The 16,691-nt window shown below is 42.7% G+C and overlaps 1 protein-coding gene across 3 annotated transcripts in view; it reads right to left on the bottom strand.

The window, feature by feature from the left end:
* The window catches only part of ASTN2 (astrotactin 2), a 521,452-nt gene extending 507,043 nt beyond the window's left edge, over positions 1–14,409 (bottom strand). For 2 of the 3 annotated variants that reach the window (XM_089685524.1, XM_089685525.1), the window contains exon 1: positions 14,035–14,408. In XM_089685524.1, coding sequence (XP_089541650.1) covers positions 14,035–14,389 — 355 coding nt within the window. In that variant the 5' untranslated portion in view covers positions 14,390–14,408. Of the gene's footprint in view, positions 1–14,034 lie in introns of all 3 variants that reach the window. The other variant, XM_089685523.1, reaches the window with a different exon arrangement.
* Positions 14,410–16,691: the final 2,282 nt, after the last annotated feature.

Raw genomic sequence — 16,691 nt, 5'->3', positions numbered from 1 at the left:
AACCTTCAGAGGTCTAGTGGAGTCCATGCCTCATTGGGCCAACCTTTATAGGTCTAGTGGTGTTCATGCCTCAATGGGTCAACCTTCAGAGGTCTAGTGGAGTCCATGCCTCGATGGGCCAACCTTCAGAGGTTTAGTGGAGTCCATGCCTTGATGGGCCAACCTTCATAGGTCTAGTGGCTTCTATGCCTCCATGGGTCAGGGCTATATATATAAATGTATTATAGAGAGTATAGTATATACAAGACAACCAGAAACCACTTTTGTCATCCATTAGTAAGTGATGACTGGGACAATATCCAAAAGACACATTTAATGCAACCACCTGCGGTAAACAAAATGATTCAATTATATATTACTCACTAAGCATATCTAACCTCATTCAGACACAAAATAGGTAATGAAGGCATACAGTCTGCTAGAAATGGATATAAATGGCTCTGACTTTGGCATATCTCAATTTTGGATTTCTTCTACTCCTCAAAGGGGCATATTATGAATTATCACCTGTCACATCACCATAGAGCTTTCCTGTATGGCTAGGAAACCCATTGCCCTAGGTGCCTTTAGGTGCCCCAACCCTTTTTGCCACCTCCTACTAATCTAATTAAGCCTCCCCTTTCACAAAGCTCCATACCTACCTAGTTTTGGTACCCTATCCAGATGTGTCCTGTCCCTGTGTTTACTTGCCCAGTAGATTAGGTAAAATATTCCCATCACACCTTGTCATGGTGAAATACCAGAAACGGCTCTTTAAGAAAAAGAGACATCAGTTCTGATACCTTCAGTGCCGAAGTAATGGCAATGGGGAACACCACCTTCAAGGTCAAGAAAACCAAGGGAAGGTCTGGAACAGGCATACAGACTGCTAGAAATGGATATAAATGGCTCTGACTTTGACATCTCAATTTTGGATTTATTTGTCAAAAATGGAGCCTAGCTTCTCCCAAGTAAAGTTTTGCCACCTTCACCAAGCTCTGGGAAAAAAAATTCCCTTGCAAAGTGCAAATTCCCTTGCAAAGTGAGCGGCCTACTCGCCTTTGGTAAACCAACCCCAAAGCAGTCAGGCAGTACACATTGGGGGTTGAATTACTAAAGGCAAATAAAAGGTTGGCAAAGGAAATTGCACATTGCAAGAGAATTATCTCTAGAGCGAACAGCTCATCTGCCCTTTGTAAATCAGCCCCCCGTTGCATCGATGCTACCGAAACGGAATTTCATTCAGAAGATAATGGCTGTCTGCTCGCCATCCTCGCGGAACTTTTTCCCAATGATCATCTTAACTTTCAAATACAAAAAAAACTTTTACTGGAGCCGGAGTGTCTCGGCTGAAGCCCATTTTACATCCTTTTGTGGAATGTTTAAAATGCTGATAGATGTTCGCTCTCTGACTCTCCCGATAATCTCTGCAAAGTGCCATTGAAATGGATTGTCTCCCCGACGCCGCTATTGAATCCTTTTCAGATGGAAAGTCTTCTGATCCAGACAGGATGCCATAGAACAGAATAAAGACCGTCCCGATGATGTTCTCCCCCAAAGGATTCTCTCCATAATGACGCGTTCCTGTCCTCGATCTGCATAGTCAATATTGTTCCAATTCACAAAGCTCACAAAAGAAAAAAAAAAATCACTCCTAGGCTCTTCTGGTACTAATAAAGCTTTAAAAAATAGAAATTTTAACCCCTTCCCACCGCCGACCCTCTGCCATTCTACAGTTACACCGGCTTCAAAAGCAGGCGTCTCATGACCGTTTTGCAACGCCTGTCAAGATTGTGTGCATTGCAGGGCCCAGTGATGTTGACATGGTTGCCTCAGCGTTGCGTCATATCAAAACTGACCCAACATGTGTCGTCTGTCAGGCTTTGCTAATCCCCAAGGGCTTCCATTGATATTATTTATTTCTTGTACTTCTATAGTGACATCAATTTACGCAGCGCTTTACATATATATTAAACATTCACATCAGTCCCCGCCCCCGAGGAGCGTACAATCTAAGGTCCCTAACTCACATTCATACATACACATACTAGGGGCCAATTTAGACAGGAGCCACTTCACCTACCAGCATGTCTTTTTTTGGAGTGTGGGAGGAAACCAGTGTACCCAGAGGAAAACCACGCAGGCACAGGGAGAACATGCAAACTTCAGGCAGGTAATGCTGTGGTTGGGATTCGAACCAACGACCCTAGTACTGCCAGGTGGAAGTGCTAACCATTTAGCCCATGTGCTGCCCAGATCAATTTAAACGCGCCGCAAGTGCACTGCAAACGGGTCACAAACGCACCTATGGCGTGTACAGCGCGTTTGAGGTGTGTCTAGAAGGTGTTACTGGCCAAGATAATAATAAAAATCCATACAATACAAAACCAACACAGCGGGGGCATCAGGCAAGGGGTTTTTTAACGCAAAGCTAATGCTTCTGAAAGACCACAGAAAATGCACGTTTTAGAGACACACTGCAAACGCGCTACACACAACATGGCACCCCAAGTGCTGGTAGCAGCAAACACGCAACAAACACGCCAAAATGCATGGCGAAAAACAGCTCCACACTCCTCGCCAAAAAAGGTTTCATTCGGCAGCACAGTGGCTAAATGGTTAGCACTTCCACCTGGAAGCACTAGGGGGCGCCAGTTCGAATCCAAACCATGGCACCACCTGCAAGGAGTTTGAATGTTCTCCCTGCGCCTGCGTGGGTTTCCTCCAGGTACTCCAGTTTCCTACCACACTCCGAAGACCTGCTGGGAGGTTAATTGGCTCCTGTCTAAATTGGCCCTAGTATGTGTATGTATGAACCCACATGGAAGAAAAATATATTTTAAATATATTGTAAAAATATTATTCCCAAATATATTGACATATATTTGAAATGCTACAATTTTGGCCATATTATTTATATATATATATATATATATATATATATATATATAAATATAAATATATCTATAGATATATATATTTTTTTTTTACACATTATATATATAATATATATACTGCATGTTGAAATGCATTGTTTTATATATTACAAAATATATGAAAAATATTTTTAAAAATATATATTTTTTAAATGCATTCCCCAGATTTTATTTTTAACATATAGTCATTTTAACATATATCTTACATATATTTGCAAATGCATTCCAAAAATTTAGAGTAAATGTATTTTTAAAGACATACAGTATATTTGAAAATGGATTTTTAAAAATATTTTTCATATATTTTGTAATAAAAACGCATTTCAACATGCACTGTATATATATATATATATATATATATATAATATATTTTTACACATAATACAGTTATAAAAATACATTTTCAAATATACTGTATGTCTTTAATAAAAAGCATCAGTCAGGGAGAGGGAGGAGCTGCAAAACTAGCCAATCAGTTTTAATGCAGCGCTTATATGCTGATCCTAATAGGCGATAAGAGCAAATAAACAGCACGATGAGCTCGTTCATTTGCTGCTTTCGCAGATTGGGGTAGGGACCGGTAAGTGTCACTCAACCACCTGCCATCCGGGGCAATTTTTCACACGCATTATAAAATCCGTTTTTTTTTTTTTTGCTCGAAAATACCTTAGAACCCTAAAACAATATATAGCAAAGGCCCCAGGGAATAAAATGGTGGCTGTTAAAATCATTTTTTGTATGTCACGTGATATATCAAATGCAAACTTTCAAGAAAAAAAAATACACTTAAATGAATTTTAGTCCATGCAAACACAATAAAATACCCAATTCTTTGGTAATATATAAAAGATGACGCAGCATCGAGTAAATAGATACCAAACAAGTCAAGATTTAAAATTGCGCACACCTGCGAAATGGCCAACAACTACTGTACCAAAACTTAGTGCTGGGCTTGATGTTCAAACAGCAATACACACCAAACAGAGCATGTGCAGACATACCACTGCTGTTCTAGCTATAGCATATAGATTGGGGACAGTAGAGGAAGGGGAGGATCAGAGATGACAGGATCAAACAGCCTTTTTACACAATGCGGAGGATTAACCCTTAGGTTCCGCAATGAATATACCAAGCATGCTTTACTGCATCTACAGACTGATTTTACCACTGTGGTTAGAAACACTTTAATTGTGAACTATGGCCCTAGAATTATTACTCTCACCATATGTGTGGTGCAATCACTGTTTACACTCTGCTGAACCTACATGCCCATTTTTACAATTTTTTTTCATTTTCTCATTTAACTTTATTGCTATCATAAGGGGGTGAACAAATCCCCTTGTGATAACTTTGGGCAGTGACAGGTACTCTTTATAGAGACATCAGGAGTCTAATAGACCCCTGATGTCTCCCCTGCCCTCCAAAGCAGCTGATCCAACACAGATCATGCTTAGTTTGCTGCTTCCCTGACTGATAGCTTATGAAGGTGTCGAGTACTCTTTATGGAGATATCAGGGGTCTATTAGACCTTGACCTTCAAAACACCTGATCAAACACAGATCAGGCTTGGTTAGATGCGTTCCTGACAGCTTTGGCCAGGTGACAGGTACTCTTTATGCTGACATCAGGGGTCTATTGGACCCCTGAAGTCTCCCCTTCCCTCCAAAGCATCTAAGCAAGTACAGATAGAGCTTGGTTGGCTGCTTCCCGGACTGATAGCTTTGGGCAGGAGACAGGTACCCTTTATGGAGACATCAGGGGTCTAACAGACCCCCAATTTCTCCCTTGCCCTCCAAAGCAGCTGATCCAACACAGATCGTGCTTGGTTAACTGCTTCCCTGACTGATAACTTTGGACAGGTGACAGGTACTCTTTATGGAGACATCAGGGGTCTGTTAGACCCCTGATGTCTCCCTCGTCCTCCAAAGCAGCTGATCCAACACAGATTGTGCTTGGTTAGCTGCTTCCCTGACTGATAACTTTGGACAGGTGACAGGTACTCTTTATGGAAACATCAGGGGTCTATTAGATCCCTGATGTCTCCCTCGTCTTCAAAAGCAGCTGATCCAACACAGATCGTGTTTGGTAAGGTGCCTACCTTGCTGTAACAGCCAGGAAATGGCAGCTCTGAAAACGAAAGTGACAAAATCCTCATTGCTTTCAGGGTCACTGGTCACAGAGGAGATGGAGGAACAGATGTTCCTCCATGTCTACTGTGGGCAGCCATCTCTCACTGCGGCCTCAGGCTCCCTGGGAGAGTCCAGAAACCACTGCAGGCAGACGAAGATGGGGGTCCTCTCCAGAAGTGTAAACCCACCAGGATCACTTTGAAGTGATAGCCAATCGCTGGCTAAAAAAGATGGTACCGGGATCGACAGCTGCAGCCACAATCCTGCCCAGGGGGCGTTTACAGACTGTTCAACCTCAGCAAAGGAAAAACAGGTCTAGTCCCCTGCCAGTCAGGGCTGTGCTGCATGACAGAGCTGGGCAAATTGCAAGACTGGATAGACAGCCATAGATGTACGCCATCAGGGGCAACACACAAACACCACGCAGGTAGTGTTCCGGCTGGGATCTGAACCAGGGACCCCAGTGCCGGAAGGCCACTACAACCACAAACCCACCACGCAGTCCATTGAGCAGCCCGGTGGAATGTTGACCAGCACCGTCTAGGCCTTGGCCGCGCTCTCCTGCTCAGCCTTCCCGTTACCATCCCAGAGATGTATCTCTCCCGTATAAATGATATTACCGTCTGCCGCCTTGTCTGGCGCTCCAGTAATTGGAGCTTCAGCGACGTACTAAAAGGAGCAATCGGCGTCCTATTATGGAGCGATCAATCACTTCGGTAATAATCGTTTCAAATGCTAAATATCTGACTTCTTATTCAGATCTGTCATCGTCTCCCGATAATAAAGCATTCATAATCTACGAACAACCAATCACACGTCTTCTTCAAAAATAAAAGAACAGAAAAAACAAAAAGAATTCACGCCGAGGACACAATGCAAGGGATGTGGTGGAGGTGGAACGTCCTTGTGGATGGTTTTTGTCCTTCACACATCTGTACAGTAGATGATCCCATGTACACATCTGTCCATACTGACTACCCATGGAGAGGGGACTGCAGGTAGGTCAGTGGACTAATGGCTGGATTAAGCATGCTACATTACAAAGTATCGGGAACACGAGACGGATCCACCATCTCCAGCGCATATTGTCCTGATCTTCTCTACTCCATCCAGAAAAGCAAGGAAGTAGAGAAGATCGGGAACTTAAGGGCTTTGCGTCCTTCAATATCAACCTCCAATCAATCATTCTGGCCATCAGGCTAATCACAGGCGCTCTCCACAAGGATGTCACGATTGGCTGAACCATAAATATATGACACTACTGTATATAAGTGGACCTACCTCCCATCCCCACATCGTTAGGTATCTTTCACACAGTCACCCTAGCCAGGTAGCCTAGACCAGGCCCAGCGGCCCACCTATGGTGTAAGATACAGCTGGAAGAGGTTGTAAGAAGGCTACAGCTGCGATGTTTGGCATCGTGGCCATGGCAAACCTAACGCAGCATGCTGAAGTTGTCAAGGGGCACCACCTATCAAACCTGGCCATTCAAGTCAATAGGACCCTGTTCAACTGAGAGCCAAACCATCAGGTGGTTAGTGGATGGCGACTGGTTAGCTGCCATCAGATATTTAGTGGATGGTACTTGGATACCCACCATCAGGTGGTTAGTGGATGGCAGCTGGGTAGTTACCATCAGGTGGTTAGTGGATGGTGACTGGTTAGCTGCCATCAGATATTTAGTAGATGGTACTTGGATACCCACCATCAGGTGGTTAGTGGATGGCAGCTGGGTAGTTACCATCAGGTGGTTAGTGGATGGCGGCTGGTTAGCTGCCATCGGATATTTAGTGGATGGTACTGGATGGTACTTGGATACCCAACATCAGGTGGTTAGTGGATGGCAGCTGGGTAGTTACCATCAGGTGGTTAGTGGATGACAGCTGGTTAGTTGCCATCAGATATTTAGTGGATGGTACTTGGATGCCCATCATCAGGTGGTTAGTGGATGTCAGCTGGGTAGTTACCATCAGGTGATTAGTGGATGGCGGCTGGTTAGTTGCCATCAGATATTTAGTGGATGGTGGCTGGGTAGTCACCATCAGGCGGTTAGTGGCTGCCAGCTGTTTAGCCACCATCAGGTGGTCAGTGGATGCCGTCTGGTTAGATACAATCAGGTGGATGGCGGCTGGCTAGCCACCTTCAGGTGGTCAGTGGATGATGGCTGGTTAGCCACCATCAGGTGGTTAGTGGATGACGGTTGGTTAGCCACCATCGGGTGGTCAGGTGGTTAGTGGGTGACAGCTGGTTAGCCACCATCAGATGGTCAGGTTGTTAGTGGATGACGGCTGGTTAGCCACCATCGGGTGGTCAAGTGGTTAGTGGGTGACAGCTGGTTAGCCACCATCAGGTGGTCAGGTCGTTAGTGGATGATGGCTGGTTAGCCACCGTCGGGTGGTCAGGTTGTTAGTGGATGATGGCTGGTTAGCCACCATCAGGGGGTTAGCCTATAACTTTTCAGAGCACAGGCTCATGTGAACTTAGGGCCTTTCACATGGTTGGAGGACATTTCTGAAGAGCGATCCATGGTGGAACACTCCCTCTTCCTGCTGCTGAACTTCCAGAGCTGTGGGAGTTAACAGATTCTGGTCTCCAGGCTCAACTGCACTAAAAATGGCCCAACAAATCTTCACTACAGGGCTGCCCCATCCTCTTCCTCTTGCTGTACCTTTACATCCTCCCAGAGTACCCTTGCATCCTCTTCCAGAGTGCCACCTTACAACATCCTCCAGAGTGCCCCCTTACATCCTCCAGAGTGCCCCCTTGCATCCTCCTCCAGAGTGCCCCCTTACAACATCCTCCAGAATGCCCCTCACATACTCCTCCAGAGTGCCCCTTGCATCCTCCTCCAGAGTGCCCCCTAACATCCACCATGGTGCCCCTCGCATCCTTCTCCAGAGTGCCCCCTTACAACATCCTCCAGAATTCCCCGTACATACTATTTCAGAGTGCCCCTTTACATCCACCAGAGTGCCCCTTACAACATACTCCAGAGTGCCCCCTAACATCCACCAGAGTGTCCCATAACATCCACCAGAGACCCCCTCGCATCCTCCTCCAAAGTGCCCCCTTACAACATCCTCCAGAGTGCCCCTTACATCCTCCAGAGTGCCCCTTGCATCCTCCTCCAGAGTGCCCCCTTACAACATCCTCCAGAGTTCCCCCTTACAACATCCTCCAGAGTGCCCCTTACATCCACCAGAGTGCCCCTTACAACATCCTCCAGAGTTCCCCCTTACATCCTCCAGAGTGCCCCTTACATATTCCTTCAGAGTGCCCCCTTACATCCTCCTTCAGAGTGCCCCTTGCATCCTCCTCCAGAGTGCCCCCTTACATCCACCAGAGTGCCCCCTTACATCCTTGTTCAGTGTGCCCCTTACATCCACCAAAGTGCCCCTCACTTCCTCCTCCAGAGTGTCCCCTTACAACATCCTCCAGAGTGTCCCCTTACATACTCCTTCAGAGTGCCCCCTTACATTCATCAGAGTACCCCTCACTTCCTCCTCCAGAGTGCCCCCTTACAACATCCTCCAGAGTGCCCCTTACATTCTGCTTCAGAGTGCCCCCTTACATTCTCCAGAGTACCCATCGCATCCTCCTCCAGAGTGCCCTTTACAACATCCTCCAGAGTGCCCCCTTCTTACATCCTCCAGAGTGCCCCTTAAATATTCCTTCAGAGTACGCCCTTACATCCTCCAGAGTGTCCCTTGCATCCTCCTCCAGAGTGCCCCCTTAGTTCCTCCACAGTGCTCCCTTCGTGCCTCCAGGATGCCCCTTTACATCCTTCAGAAGTGTGCCCAGGGCAACTGCACCAACTGCCCCCCCACGCTAAACCACTGATCCCATAGCAGCTACAAAAAGAACAAACAAGAGAGCGCAAACACCTAGTGCATTACCAGAAATTTATTTTTCATAAGATAAAAAATTGGCAAGTGGATACTCACAAAAGTGGAAGATAAAATAGTATCAAAACCACAAGATGCCACGGTGTGTGGGAGTCCTGTGTCAACATGCAACCCCGCTGGGCTGGCGAGCTGAGGCGTTTCGGATGGCGCACCCCCTTCCTCAGAGCAAAGCAACTGAAGAAGGAGGTGCGCTCTTGAAACGCTATTTTATCTTCCACTTTTGTAAGTACCCATTTGGTATTATTTTTGGGTCGTGAAAAATGAATTGCTGATAGCGCACTAGGCGTTTGCACCCGACTGCTTGTTCTTTTTGTCAGCTTTAAGCTGTTTTTATTATCTCTTTGCCATCCGTGTGAACTGAGCCTTGATTAGCCCCCAGCATCCTTACAAAAACCTTTGGATACTTGACTTAGTAACATCAAATTTCCAAGACCCGACACCGAAACAGGTTCAGCCAACACCCAGAGCAAGGTTGTAGAACTGCATTCCCTCCCCCCGTTGTTAATGCCTGACGTAGAATGGGTCTACCGCCTTGCGTACATTTTCTGCCCCCCTTGCTACACTGCACCTGGGGCAGCTGCCTCTCCTGCCCACCCCCAGTCTGCCAAGATCTCGTGACTCTGTCCACCCCAGTGCTGCCATTCTAAAGTTGACCTTCACAGCAACAAATGACTTTGCAGCCTGGTTGAACTGGATGGGTGTGTCTTTTTTTCAACCAGATTAACGATGCAACCCTCCATATACTTGAAAAGTAAACTTTATTTCGTGGGAAGGGGATTTTAGTTTCACCCCCAGTCCCCCGTTTTATGTCAGCCCTGCTTGAGCAGTCTCCTGGAATATCTATGTCACATATCTCAGGAGGCATCGGTTTTCACCTAGGGGCTGGGCATGTGGAGTAGGTCGATTTATGAAGAGGTAGGGGGCTCTGATGTAATCTACAGACCTTGGGTTCTTGTCCAAGGTCTTCTTTAATACAAGAAATTTAGTAATCCTTGGCAGCCAATCAGAATGCAGCTCTCCCCAGTATCTTTTGGCTGTCATGGGTGCTGTAGGACAATTTACGAAGAGGTAGGGTGCTCTGATGTAATAGTGGTTTCTCTTCAAAGCTCTCCTTTGATACTTAGTAACCCTCCCGAGGAAGGTCAGTGGTGTGACGTTGAATAACTTTGGGTACGTTTGTCAACATCATCTTGAGATTTATGAAGGTAAAGTAAGGTGGTCTGACGTAATCTACAAACCATGGATTCTTTTCAGAGGTCTTCTTTAATCAGAAATATTTAGTAACCCTCAGCAACCAACCCGAAACTCACCTAACATGTGCTTTCCCATAATTCACTGCACTGGGCCCCATAAGGTACTCAACACTCCCAACAAAGGCAGGATTTTGTACATGGTAAGGCAATTTACAAAGGAGGCAGGGTGCTCTGATGACATCTATGAACCTTGGGTTCTCTCCCAAGGTCTTCTTTAATAATAGATACTTAATATCCCTGAGCAGCCAACACCAATGCGTTTTCCATGATGAACCCCACCTCTACATGGTACATTATGTTCCTGAGGAAGGACAGTGATGAGATGTTAAATAACTTGGATACGTTTGTCCACATCATACGGTGATTTACAAAGAGGTAAGGCGCTCTGACCTAATCTACAAATCTTGGGTTCTCTTCAAAGGTCTTCTTTTATAAGAAATACAAAGTAACTCTCAGCAATCAACCCCCCAAACTCACTTAACGTGTGCTTTTCCATACTGCTCCAAATTGGCCCTTTAGGGTATGAAAGGTTCCCAAGGAAGGTCGGAATTTGTCCATCGTACTGCAATTTACGAAGAGGTAGGGCGCTCTAATGTAATCTATGGATCTTGGTTCCTCTTCCAAGGTCTTCCTTAAAAGGAGATACATAGTAACCCTCAGAAACCAACTCCCAAACTCACTTAACACGTGATTTTCCATACTGCTCCAAACTGGCCCTTTAGGGTATTAAAGTTTCCCAAGGAAGGTCAGACTTTTGACCATTGTACAGCAATTTACAAAGAGGTAGGGTGCTCTGATGTAATCTATAAACCTTGGTTCCTCTTCCAAGGTCTTCCTTAACAAGACATACTTAGTAACCCTTGGCAACCAACCTCCAAACTCACTTAACATGTGCTTTCCCATACGGCTCCAAACTGGAAGGTCGGACTTTGTCTATCGTACTGCAATTTACAAAGAGGTAGGACACTCTGATGTAATCTATGGACCTTGGTTCCTCTTCCAAGGTCTTCCTTAATAAGAGATACTTAGTAACCCTCGGAAACCAACCCCCAAACTCACTTAACATGTGCTTTCCCATACTGCTCCAAACCGGCCCTTTAGGGTATTCAAGGTTCCCATGGAAGGTCAGACGTTTGACCATTGTACAGCAATTTACAAAGAGGTAGGGCGCTCTGATGTAATCTATGGACCTTGGTTCCTCTTCCAAGGTCTTCTTTAAAAGGAGATACATAGTATCCCTTGGCAACCAACCCCTAAACTCACTTAACATGTGCTTTCCCATAATGTTCCAAACTGCAAGGTCGAACTTTGTCCATCGTACTGCAATTTACGAAGAGGTAGGGTGCTCTGATGTAATCTATAAACCTTGGTTCCTCTTCCAAGGTCTTCCTTAACAAGACATACTTAGTAACCCTTGGCAACCAACCTCCAAACTCACTTAACATGTGCTTTCCCATAATGTTCCAAACTGCAAGGTCGAACTTTGTCCATCGTACTGCAATTTACGAAGAGGTAGGGTGCTCTGATGTAATCTATGGACCTTGGTTTCTCTTCCAAGGTCTTCCTTAAAAGGAGATACTTAGTAACCCTCAGAAACCAACTCCCAAACTCACTTAACATGTGCTTTCCCATACTGCTCCAAATTGGCCCTTTAGGGTATTCAAGGTTCCCAAGGAAGGTCGGACATGTGACCATTGTACAGCAATTTACAAAGAGGTAAGGCGCTCTGATGTAATCTATGGACCTTGGTTCCTCTTCCAAGGTCTTCCTTAAAAAGAGATACTTCGTATCCCCCGGCAACCAACTCCCAAACTCACTTAACCGGTGCCACCGCATAATGCTCCAAACATGCCCTTTATGGTATTCAAGGTTCCCAAGGAAGGTCGGACTTTTAACCATTGTACAGCAATTTACAAAGAGGTAGAGCACTCTGATGTAATCTACAGACCTTGGTCCCTCTTCCAAGGTCTTCTTTAATAACAGATACTTAGTAAGCTTCGGCATCCAACCCCCAAACTCACTTAACATGTGCTTTCCCATAATGCTCCAAACTGGAAGGTCGGACTTTGTCCATCATACTGCAATTTACGAAGAGGTAGGGCGCTCTGATGTAATCTATGGAATTTGGTTCCTCTTCCAAGGTCTTCCTTAAAAGGAGATACATAGTAACCCTCAGAAACCAACCCCCAAAATCACTTAACATGTGCTTTTCCATACTGCTCCAAACTGGCCCTTTAGGGTATTAAAGGTTCCCAAGGAAGGTCGGAATTTGTCCATCGTACTGCAATTTACGAAGAGGTAGAGTGCTCTGATGTAATCTATAGACCTTGGTTGCTCTTCCAAGGTCTTCCTTAATAGGACATACTTAGAAACCCTTGGCAACCAACCCCTAAACTCACTTAACATGTGCTTTCCCATAATGTTCCAAACTGGAAGGTCGGACTTTGTCCATCGTACTGCAATTTACGAAGAGGTAGGGCGCTCTGATGTAATCTATGGACCTTGGTTCCTCTTCCAAGGTCTTCCTTAAAAAGAGATACTTCGTAACCCCCAGCAACCAACTCCCAAACTCACTTAACCTGTGTCACCCCATAATGCTCCAAACATGCCCTTTATGGTATTCAAGGTTCCCAAGGAAGGTCGGACTTTTAACCATTGTACAGCAATTTACAAAGAGGTAGAGCGCTCTGATGTAATCTACAGACCTTGGTCCCTATTCCAAGGTCTTCCTTAATAAGAAACACTTAGTGACCCTCGGCAATCAATTCCCAAACTAACTTAACGTGTGCCACCCCATAATGCTCCGAACTGGAACTTTAGGTTTTCAAGGTCCCCATGGAAGGTTGGACTTTGACCATTCTACGGCAATTTACGAAGACGTGGGACACCCTGATGTAATCTACAGACCTTGGTCCCTCTTCCAAGGTCTTCCTTAATAAAACATACGAAGTAACCTTCAGCAACAAACCCCCAAACTCACTTAACATGGGCTTTCCCATAATTCTCCGAACTGGAAAGTCAGACTTTGTCCATCCTACTGCAATTTACGAAGAGGTAGGGCGCTCTGATGTAATCTATGGACCTTGGTTCCTCTTCCAAGGTCTTCCTTAACAATACATACTTAGTAACCTTCGGCATCCAACCCCCAAACTCACTTAACGTGTGCTTTCCTATACTGCTCCAAACTGGCCCTTTAGGGTATTAAAGGTTCCCAAGGAAGGTCTGAATTTGTCCATCGTTCTGCAACTTACTAAGAGGTAGGGCGCTCTGATGTAATCTATGGACCTTGGTTGTTCTTCCAAGGTCTTCCTTAATAGGACATACTTAGTAACCCTTGGCAACCAACCCCTAAACTCACTTTACATAAGCTTTTCCATAATCCTCCGAACTGGAAGGTCGGACTCTGTCCATCTTACTGCAATTTACGAAAAGGTAGGACGCTTTGATGTAATCTATGGACCTTGGTTCCTCTTCCAAGGTCTTCCTTAAAAGGAGATACTTAGTAACCCTCAGCAACCAACCCCTAAACTCACTTAACACGTGCTTTCCCATAATGCTCCAAACCGGCCCCTTAGGGTATTCAAGGTTCCCAAGAAAGGTCCGATTTTGTCCATTGTACAGCAATTTACGAAGAGGTAGGGCGCTCTGATGTAATCTACAGACCTTGGTTCCTCTTCCAAGGTCTTCTGTAATAAGAGATACTTAGTAACCCTCAGCAGCCAATCAGAATGAAGCTCTGGCAGTATCTTTTGGTTGCCATGGGTGACAGGTACCCAGATTGGATGTTATGAGGATGCTCCCCCCCCCCTCCCCCTCGGTTCCCGGTCCTCACCCAGGGTGAAGTAGGGCGGCTCGGTGTTGTGCAGGTCATCCCTCACGGACACGCTCCCTGGCGCCTCACTGTGGACGTGCAGAGGAAGACGGGAATCCCCGGGATGGAGGGAGGACACGGCGCCGCTCCAGCTCAGCTCCCGCTCCCTCAGTGCCGGCAGTGTGGACACGGTGACCGTCTTCAGAAGACACCCCGCCGGGGCGGATGAGGAGCCGGCCATGGACACTGGAATCAGGAGGTTCAGCAGACGGAGGAGCCCGAGCATGGCGCCGCTTCGGACGGACGGACTGGGATCGGAGCGGCCGGTATAAGGACAGCCTGTGTACCGCCCGCTCCTCTTCTTGCATCCCCGCATCGCCGCGGAGGTGCGGGCTCCGCCCTGCGCTCCGCCCTCCCGCCGTCCCATAGCAGAGCCAGCATCCCTGCGGATGTGCGAGCTCCTCCCTGCGCCCCGCCCTCTAGGAGAACAGGCATCCTCAGAGTCCCCGCGGATGTGCCAGCTGTTTTCTGATGTGTCCTGGGAGCTGTCATCCAACACACAATATACACCCAATCACTGAAATCTCACATGTGTCACTTCAAAGTCATTTGTAATAAGTAAAAAAATAAATAAATAAATAAAATATTATCCCTGTCATTTTTATTATTAAAAAAGCACGTCTGAAAATAATTTTAAAAAAGCAACAACCACAAAGACATCCTATATGCTATTTGAAAAGTTATTTTCATTAAAAAAATACTTTCTTTATTTTACATTATTAAAAAAATCACTTAAATCTCACCCTTGTCATTTTTATTATTAAAAAAGCATTAAACGCTTCTTTTAACAAAATAATTAAAAAAAAAAAAAAAAGTAACAATCACTAAGACATCCTATATGCTATTTGAAAAGTAATTTTCATTTATAAACTTTTTCTTTATTTTATATAATAAAAAAAATCACTTGAATCTCACCCCTGTCGTTTATATTATTAAAAAAGCACTAAACGCTACATCTTTCTTTTAACAAAATAATAAAAAAAAAAAAAAAAGCAACAATCACTAAGACATCCTATATGCTATTTGAAAAGTAATTTTCATTTAAAAAAAAAAAACTTTTTCTTTATTTTATATTATATGAAAAAATAACTTAAATCTGACCCATGTCATTTTTATTATTATTATTATTATTATTAATAATTATTATTATTATTATTAGTATAAAAGCAATAAATGCTACATCTTTCTTTTAACAAAATAATAATAAAAAAAAAACAGCAACAACAATCACTAAGACATCCTATATGCTATTTGAAAAGTTATTTTCATAAAAAAAAAATACTTTCTTTATTTTATATTACTAAAAAAAATCACTTCAATCTCACCCCTGTCATTTTTATTATTAAAAAAGCACTAAACGCTTCTTTTAACAAAATAATTAAAAAAAAAAAAAAGTAACAATCACTAAGACATCCTATATGCTATTTGAAAAGTAATTTTCATTTAAAAAAAAAACTTTTTCTTTATTTTATATTATATGAAAAAATAACTTAAATCTGACCGCTGTCATTTTTATTATTATTATTATTATTAATTATTATTATTATTAGTATAAAAGCAATAAATGCTACATCTTTCTGTTAACAAAATAATAATAAAAAAAAAAACAGCAACAACAATCACTAAGACATCCTATATGCTATTTGAAAAGTTATTTTCATAAAAAAAAAATACTTTCTTTATTTTATATTACTAAAAAAATCACTTCAATCTCACCCCTGTCATTTTTATTATTAAAAAAGCACTAAACGCTTCTTTTAACAAAATAATTTAAAAAAAAAAAAGTAACAATCACTAAGACATCCTATATGCTATTTGAAAAGTAATTTTCATTTAAAAACTTTTTCTTTATTTTATATAATAAAAAAAATCACTTAAATCTGACCCCTGTCATTTTTTTTATTAAAAAAGTACTAAACGCTAAATCTTTCTTTTAACAAAATTATAATAAAAAAAAAAAACAATCACTAAGACATCCTATATGCTATTTGAAAAGTAATTTTCATTTTAAAAAAAACTTTTTCTTTATTTTCTATTATATAAAAAAATCACTTAAATCTGACCCCTGTCATTTTTATTATTATTAGTAGTAGTAGTAGTATAAAAGCAATAAATGCTACATCTTTCTTTTAACAAAATAATTAAAAAAAAAAAAGTAACAATCACTAAGACATCCTATATGCTATTTGAAAAGTAATTTTCATTTAAAAAAAAAACTTTTTCTTTATTTTATATTATATGAAAAAATAACTTAAATCTGACCGCTGTCATTTTTATTATTATTATTATTATTATTAATAATTATTATTATTATTAGTATAAAAGCAATAAATGCTACATCTTTCTTTTAACAAAATAATAATAAAAAAAAAAACAGCAACAACAATCACTAAGACATCCTATATGCTATTTAAAAAGTTATTTTCATAAAAAAAAAATACTTTCTTTATTTTATATTACTAAAAAAAATCACTTCAATCTCACCCCTGTCATTTTTATTATTAAAAAAGCACTAAACGCTTCTTTTAACAAAATAATTTAAAAAAAAAAAAGTAACAATCACTAAGACATCCTATATGCTATTTGAAAAGTAATTTTCATTTAAAAACTTTTTCTTT

This window comes from Staurois parvus, unplaced genomic scaffold (genome assembly GCF_062004578.1).
Source record: "Staurois parvus isolate SC_StPar_1 unplaced genomic scaffold, SC_StPar_1.0 ptg000377l, whole genome shotgun sequence".
Lineage (NCBI taxonomy): Eukaryota > Metazoa > Chordata > Amphibia > Anura > Ranidae > Staurois > Staurois parvus.
This window is presented reverse-complemented; position numbering and strand designations above follow the sequence as displayed.